Source organism: Orbicella franksi, chromosome 5, assembly GCF_964199315.1.
Source record: "Orbicella franksi chromosome 5, jaOrbFran1.1, whole genome shotgun sequence".
Classification (NCBI taxonomy): Eukaryota; Metazoa; Cnidaria; class Anthozoa; order Scleractinia; family Merulinidae; genus Orbicella; species Orbicella franksi.
Genome location: NC_138149.1, coordinates 5,387,766 through 5,397,040, shown reverse-complemented (window position 1 = coordinate 5,397,040; position 9,275 = coordinate 5,387,766). Strand labels below are relative to the sequence as shown.

Here is a 9,275-nt window from a genome sequence, read left to right as displayed (position 1 = left end):
TTATGAAAAGGAACACTTCATCTTTAGCGTGAACTGAAACATTCAGCTCCTAATTATCAGTGATTATTTTCGTGAAATAGCCTTCCTAAGGACACTTTTCACTGATATGGATTTTAAAAACAACACACACACAAAAGATATTTGCCCGTTGCATTCGTTGTGACATGTAGACACATGTACACACTGTGCGCCTTTTTGTTGTTTGCTGAAGGAGATGGGCAGTATTGTTTATGTACGCGAGAGAGTTTCGTGCGAACCGCACAAGTCAGGTTTACAAATGGCCCGTTTGCAAACTTCACAATAATTTGTTCCACTTACGGTTCGCGTGTGCTAGGATTGCATTTTTACCAAAAAAATGATTTTAAAACCAAAATATAACGAGTAAAACGCGGTAATTTCAGGGTAATTAACTCAAAAAGAGACGTTTTTGTTTTAAAATAGAAGACAAATAGAATTAGGGCCAGCTGGTACGGATGGCTTTTGTTTAAACATTAAACAACCAATCAACGAAGCCAGCATTTTTTAGTAGTTTTAAAATTACCAAGTTCTGAAATAGCTGGATACACAAATAAAGATCAATAAACAGTCGGTAGTGGAAATATGAGGTTCGTAGTTAATTCCTCTTTGTTGTCTTGGTAATTGTGTATTGATAGTTCTTGACTGATATATCAACAACAGACTCGGGTTATATCAACAGTCTATCGTAGTGTAATAGCACTGGACAATAACACAACAATGGCGGCAAAGAAAATATATTCTTCTGTTCATTTTATTGTCTTAACGGAAGCTGCCCAGTTGTGCCTGCCTTTTCCGTTGTGAGCATGAGATGATACCGCTCAAAACAAAGGGACTCAATAAGAATTAACAATTCTGCTATTGTCATAGTAACAAAATTGATACGCCCCGGCTTTGGCCGACCTCGAGCCTGTTTGCATACAAATTGAACACGCGAAACGCAACTAGTTAAAAAGAGCAGATGGCTTTGAGCGAGAAAGACCGTACACTTCTCTATTTGTTTCTTCTCTGGCTGATTTATCTCATTGTTGGCGTTTTCATATTCAGAGCTGTCGAACACGATGGCGATAAAAAGCCAGATAAAACCGAAGAAGCGAAACTGGAGACGATCAAGCTCAATACTATGGCGAAGTACAACATGACTGAATCGGATTTCAACAACATTGTACAGCAAATCGAGACAGCTTCTTCGTCAAATGCAGGACCAGTATGGAACTACCACGAAGCAGTGTCTTTCGTGATTCAGTTAGTAACAACCATTGGTAAGCTAGTACTTTTAATATACTTCTTCCTCACCCTAAATAAGCTTAATTAAACACAGACTAGTAATCCTAACCTCTGACGTGCTTCAAGCAGGAAATCGTCACTAATTATTCCCAAATACGAAAACGTTTAAACACCATGGACTTCATTTAAGACCCAGGCGAGTCTGTAGGGCGTTCATTTAGAATGACGTTATTTCTCACTATTTTCAGGAATGAAACGTGCAGTCCAAATTCACTGGAAAAAAATAATTGTACCACCGCAACGTTTCAGCGGACTCTCATCCTCTTTTACATTTCTTTTACACATTTTGTTTATTTGGGACGATCTAACCTCGAGTTTTATTTGATCCTACAACGTCACGAAATTTTCTAGCCTGCTGGCAGGGCTCCCCGCAAGGAGCCTGCTCGCCGCTAGCACGCAATTTTCCCATCAACGCGATTTTTGAGCGTAAAGATTGCATGACGAGACAAATGGGGAGTATTGATTATCTGTTAGGTCTAAACGTTGCGGGGATGCAAATTTTATCTTACTTTGTTTTGCTCCGGTTGGCGTGACGTCAAAACAACCTTCGAAAGTATCATGCACGCTATGTTCGTCTTCGTCACGCAACGCGCCCAAGGCAATCTGTCCTGTAACATTCAATGCCGCGGAGGGGGGGAGGGGGTACTGTACAAAGATTTATAAGGGGAGGCTCCGTCCCGGGGTCCAACCCCCTAGTATTCTTTTTGAAAGCAGTTCCCATCCCCTTTACTTAAAACAGGCGTGGTTTTGAAAACTTAGTTGATTGAGCCTGTCCAAAGGAGGAAAATAAAACAATTTTCGCGGGAAATCCCTAGGGAGCCCTCAAAAATAGAAAATGGGCACAGTCCTGCCAGCCATTCAGAATCAGCTAATATTTGAAGGAGTATTTCAAAGAGAAGAGACTAACCAAGAAAATTGGCAACTTAATCATTAGTCTCTATAGCTGGCAGGAGAGCTTTGCTTTGGCGGCGGAGTCCCCAGTGAGAGCGGCGAAGCCTTGTGGAGTTGGAGTCGTCAGTTCTTTTATTACGGTTTCTCCGATCCCCGCTCGCGTCCCGGACGCAAGCCACTCGCGCGCCAGTCCAGGCCTTATATGGGGCAAGGAAGGGAGAGTTTAGAGACTGGACTACGAAATCGTAAACGGCCGGATGACGGAAAAAATCCCAGGGAGTCTTCCCAGTTGGAAGACTCTTCCTTACATCTCAGTTGTTTTGTTATTTTTCATGTAACAACCATGTTATTTTCTTTTTTCCAGGATATGGTAATATCACTCCAGTGACAACAGGCGGCAGAGTGCTTTGTATATTCTACGCCTTCTTTGGTATCCCCATCAACATTTTGTTCCTGCAGTTAGTTGGAGAAAGAATGTTGCGAGGTGAACAACATCTTGTGACGAGATTCGAAACAAGTTGTCTAAAGAGGGAAGGCGTGCCAAAATATTTAAATGAGAAGTGTTCTTTCTTGGGCTTCGTGTTGCTAGTGATATTGTTAGTTATAAGCGCTCGAACTCAAAAGGCCATTGATGACTGGACTTTCTTTGAAGGATTTTACGCTTACTTCATCACATACACAACTGTCGGCTTTGGGGATCTGATCCCAGGGGAGAAACCAAGATCTGCAGGGCATACAGCTGTTCGAGTCATATTCATCATCCTTGGTTTGGCAGCCATGTCAAACGTCATCAATGCCCTGGTGAAATGTACCGAGTGCCTACGTTGGTTCACGAAATTGACAGCACGGTGTGGAAGAAATAAAAGGGTCGACAGACCCGTTGAAACGGAGGGAGGTGGTGAATTGGAGTTAAACGAACAAATCAAGTGAGATCTGACCAGTGTAGATTTTTGGATGCATATAAAATTTTGCCAGATTTGCCGGCAAAATGCTCTTGTCAGGGGGTATTGTAGTTGAGTAAGCGGTACGAAAGCGAGTGCAAAGAGTTGTAATAAGAGAGACTTGATAGGTAGTCGACAAAAGTGAGAAAGTTGCCATGATATGTAAAACAAATGTCTTAAACAAAATACAGTTGTGAAAGAAAGAATAAATGTTTCACCTTTCGATGCTGTTAAGCAAGCTGTTAACATAAGTCGATCAGTTTTGATCAGTATCTGTATTAAAACCGATGGTGGCTGCCAATGGAACAAGAACATGGCGCAAGGAAATGTGGTAAATCCGTAACTCTCATCTCAGTTCATTAGAGACATTTTAAACTCTACCTTTCAAAAACACGAATTTACTACTAATAATAAATGTTCGTCAGGTGCAGGAAAAAAAATAACAATGTAACTTTCAATCGCTAATTTACATGAGATTAAAACTTGAATAATTTCGGCAATATGTATACAACTGTTTAGCCCCAGACCAGAAGTCGAAAACACTGTCTATTTCTGTCCGGATTGGGACTTAATCGACTTCTGGTTGTGGGCTAATCGGCTGCGGGTTAATCGACTTGGGGGCTAAACGACTTGCACTCAGCAGCAAGACAGTATCATAAACCAAGGACATATAAGCCTAACAGAAGAAATTAGGGCCTATTTATACACATTTTTACGGCTTTATGTGCCAATTAGGCACGAAGAGAATTATGTATGTGTATGACATGAACGTGATATGTAAGGAATAATCATTGTTTTCAACTTTAGACCAATAAATGATAAACTGAACACCAAAATAAAGAGAACGACGGCTTTTTAACTATGTCAAGAGCAGCTGGTTTTCTATTTAGCATTACATAAAAACAATCAACGGATTTATCGAAGAGAAAGAAAATGGAAGTAGATTATGGTAAACCAGGATTACAAGAGCAAACAGAGATATAAAATAAGAGGTTCTTGTTCAGTTCTTGTAGTACTTTTTTAATCGTGGTCTTTGTAAACTTTTGCTTCAGCTCTTTCTGAATCAATATATCAACAATGAAGATAAACAATGCATCACCTTCATTGTATGGTATAGTCTAGCGCTGCGTGCCCCGAGAAGCAAGGAACAGACGAGGTATTAACAGCAAGAGAAACTGTATTTCTGCCATGTGCGATCTCCTCACATACACAATCTATGTCCCGGATTCCGGGACCGAGAGGGGTCTCGGGACTAGTTCCCAACATCTCCCCCCTTATATAAAAAAAGGAAATGTCTCTTACAAAATACAACAATGGGCCCTATAAATGGCCTAAGAGAATAAGCAGCTGTAAGTCAATGTAGACCTCTAGGTCAGTTCATAGTCTTCAAACCTCGAAGGAGGTTTGATGATCCTCGTTCTTGTTCTTGTGTTCCCTAGAATGGGTTCTGTAGGTTTGTCTTGGCTGGCTAGAGTTGCAAGATTCGTGGACCCATTTTTTGAGAGTCTCTCTGTTTCTGCGTGTTGTGTCTGCGCTGGGGGATGATTGTTACATGTAACTACAGTTTCTTCTGCTTGTGGTGTTATGGTGACGTTGCCGTTGTCCGGTGGTGGTTCCTGGATCAGTGGCGGAGGGGTGGTCTGTGTTGGTGGAGGAGACTGTTCAACTGTTGGCGTGATATGAACCCGGTTTCTACGGATGTTGCTGTTCGGTGTCTGAATGGTGTAGGATCTGGGTCTGTCCTGGGAGAGGATAGTTCCCTGTATCCATGGATGACCCCTCTGTGTAGGTGGAGGTTTCGCATAAACGCTTGAGCCAACAGCAAGCTCGGGATGTACTTTGGTTGGTGAGCTGTCGTAGTAGCGTTTGCTCGCAGCTCGCTTCAAGGTGAGCTCTTGAGTGACGACAGCTAGGTTCACGGGTGAAGGCTTGATGAGGTGGTTTGGTGTTGGCAGTGTTGTCCTTGTACGTCGACAGAGCATACGCTGTGCAGGCGAATATGTGAGTCCCTGGGGCGGCGTGTTCCTGTAATTTAGCAGTGCGGACTGGACGTCAGTGGATTTCTTCAGTGCTGTTTTGGCCACTTTGACGGCAGCTTCGGCTCTCCCATTGCCTCTAGGGTGATATGGTGAGGAGGTAGTGTGTTTGAATCCATATTGTGTGGCAAAGTCCTCATATTCCTTGCTTGCGAATTGTGAGCCATTGTCAGTATGGCACATCTGTGGTATGCCAAACCGCGCAAAGTGGGCCTTGGTCTTGTTTATTACTGTGGCGGAGAGGGTGTCCTGGAGTTCGTCGACTTCTATCCAGTCCGAGAAATGGCAGACAGTAACCAGGTAGTCCTTCTGCTCATGGCTAAAGATATCTTGGCTCACAATTTGCCACGGCTGCGTTGGGATTGGTAACGACTTCATAGGTTCTTTTGTAAGAGTTTTACTGTACTGGGCACAGACACTGCAGGTGTCGCACATGTCTGAAATGGCTTTCCTCATGCCTGGCCAGAATAGGACTTCGCGGGCCATGCGAATGTTTGACTCTGCTCCAAAGTGGTTCGCATGTATTTTCCCAAGCATTGTTGAGTACATGGACTGTGGAACTAGGACTTGCTGACCTTTGTAAATGATTCCATTGTGTATGCTTAGTTCCTCTCTGAAGGTCCAGAAAGGGCGGAGGTTGGTGGCCAGGTGTTGTTTGTCGTCGGGCCAGCCAGAGATGATAGTTTGTTGTAGATCAGTCAGGGTTTGATCCCTTTTGGTTTCTGATTTGAGGAGTTCTTCTGTGACATCTGTGAGACGGGGGTTGTGGTCATTCTCGGAGTGTTCAAGTTCAAGGCGGAACACTTCAAACCCTGTTACATTTGCATGCACTGGGGTGGGTAAAGCAGCGCGGGATAGTGTGTCTGCTATATGAAGGCTTGTACCTTTCTTGTAATGTAGGCTAAACTGATATCTCTGAAGTCGCATTAGCATTCGCTGAAGACGTGCGGGTGACTTATGAAGTGGTTTCTTGTAGATGGTTTCTAGGGGTTGGTGGTCGGTGTGCACTGTGATGTCTGACTTGCCAAATAGCCAATGATCAAATTTCCCAAACGTGTTGCAGATGGCAAGACATTCCTTTTCGAGTTGAGAGTAGCGCTGTTCTGTGCTGCTCAGGCTGTTTGAGGTAAAGGCGACTGGTTGGAGTTTACCGTCAGCATTTGGTTGGAGGAGCGCTCCCCCCAGGCCTTCTTCGCTGGCGTCTACTTGGAGTACCACAGGTTTCGCTAGATCATAGTATTGGAGGATTGGTGCAGTGGCGATCAATTGCTTTGCATCATTGAATGCTCTTTCTTGAACCTCTGTCCAGGAGAATGGGAGATCTTTCTGTGTTAGGGCAGTGAGGGGTCTAATGACGGTACTCAGATTTGAGCAGTATGGCGATAGGTAGTTGGCCATTCCCAGAAAGCGTAAGAGGGCTGCCTTGTTTCTCGGTTTGGGCATAGTAGTTATCGCAGTGACTTTGTCAGGGTCAGCTTTCATCCCATTTGCTGTGATGATGTTGCCCATAAACTTCACCTCTGGTAACTTGAACTGCAGTTTTGTGGGGTTTAGTTTAATGTTCTTTTGGAGGCAACGTTCCATTAGGGCTACAAAGCGACGATCATGATCTCGCTCAGCTTCAGTGAAATCTGTTCCCTCTCCAAAGACCAAAATGTCGTCAGCTATACAGATTATGCCCTCTAGACCCTCCAGAGCAGAAATAAGTCGCATCTGAAATTCTTCTGGAGCACTTGAGATCCCGAAGGGAAGGCGTTGCCAGCGGTAGCGGCCATAAGAGGTGTGCATTGTGGTCATGCGCGAGGACTCTTCGTCAAGAGGTATGTGGAGGAATCCATCGCGTACATCAACAAGAGAGAACCATTTTGCATGGGCTAGTTTACGAAGCTGCTCGTTGAGGGTTGGCATTTGGTAAATGGGACGAAGGATGGCTTTATTTACCGTCTGGCTGGGGTCGATGCATATTCGGACTTTTCTGGGAGTTTCTCTGATGACTTCATTTGAGCACCATGGAGTTGGTTCATCAACCTTAGTTATGATGCCGGCGTTCTCGTATTTGTCTAGGGCACTCTTTTCTGCCGCCCGTTTTGCCACTGGGATGCGGTGGATAGGCATTTGAACTGGTGTTACATCGTGTTTGATTTCAAAATGCACAGGGGGCCCAAGGCAGCCGAGACCTTCAAAGTTCTCAGCATATTCCATTAGAATGTGTTCTTTTTGAAGCGCACCTGCGGGGGGTAGTCGCCGTTTAGCAGGGATGTTGATCGGTTGAGACGGAGAAGGGAGTGGGTTGCAGGTGCTTGGTCTGTTGTTCTGGAGTTGTTCGATGTGGTTGCATTCCACTTGCTCTTGTGCTTGCATTTCCTGTGCAGTGGGCGGGGTGTCCTGTGCTTCGTTGTAGTGGGCGATCGTTACTGACGGAGATAGAGAGAAGATAGTGTCTGATTCAATTCTGATAAGTCCCAATCTTTCACTGTCGCCCCCTGATAAGAGGGCGGGCTTGTTGGCCATGATGTCATCTGGTAGGATTTGGAAGGTTAGGGTGACATACTGATTTTTCCTTTGGCATAGCAGCTCGACTTGGCCCAAAGGTCTCAGTGGGCGAGTGTTCCCATATGGTTGTAAGAGAAAAGGTGATTTTGACATGTGGATGTCTTGGCCTAGAGTGGTGAGGGTACTATGAGATAGGGTGTTGCACGAGGCTGCTGTGTCAATTTGGAATGTAATTGGCTGGAAGTGTGAGCCGGTAGCTGACAGGGGCAGTTTTACAAAGTATTTCCTCTTCTTCTGTGGAGTTCCTAGAGAGTAACATTGCTCGTGATAATAATCCGCATATACCATGTGGTCGGTTGGTTCGTCTCCACTAAATTGCAAGTGATGCACATCTTCCCGACGTCGACTGCTGCCCCTGTTACTGGGTGTTTGGCTGGGGTTCCGGTTGTTGCGAGTGGAAGGAGGCAATGGGCCTCCCCGTCGTTGTGGTGGTTGGCCGTTTGCCAGGCAGACATTGGCGAAGTGGTCATTGAGACCGCATTTCGAGCATGTTTTGCCCCGTGCTGGGCATTGTTTCCATGGGTCAGGTCCCCGTTTGTCTCCACACCAGTGGCATGTTCCAGGCTCTCTTCGTAGTTTCATTTCTTTATGTTTCACCCAGTGGACTCGTTCCTCGGTGGTTGATTTTGAGGAGTCGGTTATCAGCTTGTTTGCGGTGTAGGCAGACTCTAGGGCCTTGGCTTCGGTCACCACATCTGCCATGCTCTTAGGTGTGTTGTCAGGCTTGAGATGTGTTTTTAGCAACTCGGCTCGCATGGCGTCGTTGTTGAGTCCAAATATAAATTTGTCGCGGTACATTTCGTCACTGAGTGTTCCGTAAGAGCACAGGCTTCCGGCTTGCCTAATTCTCACTTCCCATGCTTGTACCGATTCGGTCAGGGTTTGGTTATGGCCCCAAAACTTAAATCTGTCGGCCAGAATTGAACTGCCGGTCGATCCCGTGTAGTGGATGCGAAGTTTCGCCATCCATATCCAAGGTTTGGCTCTGTCAACAGTCGCGATCTGAGGTTCTATCGTGTATCGTATTACCTGAAGTGCTTCGTCTGGCATGGCCGATCGAAGTGCGGCGATTTCGAGCTGTGGTTTCTTGTAATACTCGGCTGGCTCCGTCTCTGGGTCTTTGTCCAGGTTACGGTAGTCTGCTTGAAGGCAATAATCATTGAACCTGACTTCGAAGTTTTTAAAATTTTCGGAAATGTTTCCGGTTAGGTTGAGTTCTGGGCGCTTGAGGTTCGACGCCATGAGTTTGTGTATCCAACGTAACGTTGCGAGAAGAGGTTTCGTGATCGAAGTTTTCGCTGGGGCGGTTCTAAAAAAAAGGTTGATCCCACTTCTGACACCAAGTCTAGCGCTGCGTGCCCCGAGAAGCAAGGAACAGACGAGGTATTAACAGCAAGAGAAACTGTATTTCTGCCATGTGCGATCTCCTCACATACACAATCTATGTCCCGGATTCCGGGACCGAGAGGGGTCTCGGGACTAGTTCCCAACAGTATAACACCTTGTACTGTGAAGCAGCCAAAACAATGGACGAATAACAAATCATGTTATA

The 9,275-nt window shown here is 45.2% G+C and overlaps 1 protein-coding gene across 1 annotated transcript; it reads left to right on the top strand.

Moving 5' to 3' along the window:
• Window positions 1-976: 976 nt before the first annotated feature.
• On the top strand, window positions 977-4,046 carry LOC145487239 (potassium channel subfamily K member 3-like). The gene is made up of 2 exons (XM_081465963.1): window positions 977-1,277; window positions 2,558-4,046. The coding sequence occupies exons 1-2, from the start codon at window positions 977-979 to the stop codon at window positions 3,121-3,123; spliced, it is 867 nt and encodes a 288-aa protein (XP_081322089.1). The 3' UTR covers window positions 3,124-4,046.
• Window positions 4,047-9,275: the final 5,229 nt, after the last annotated feature.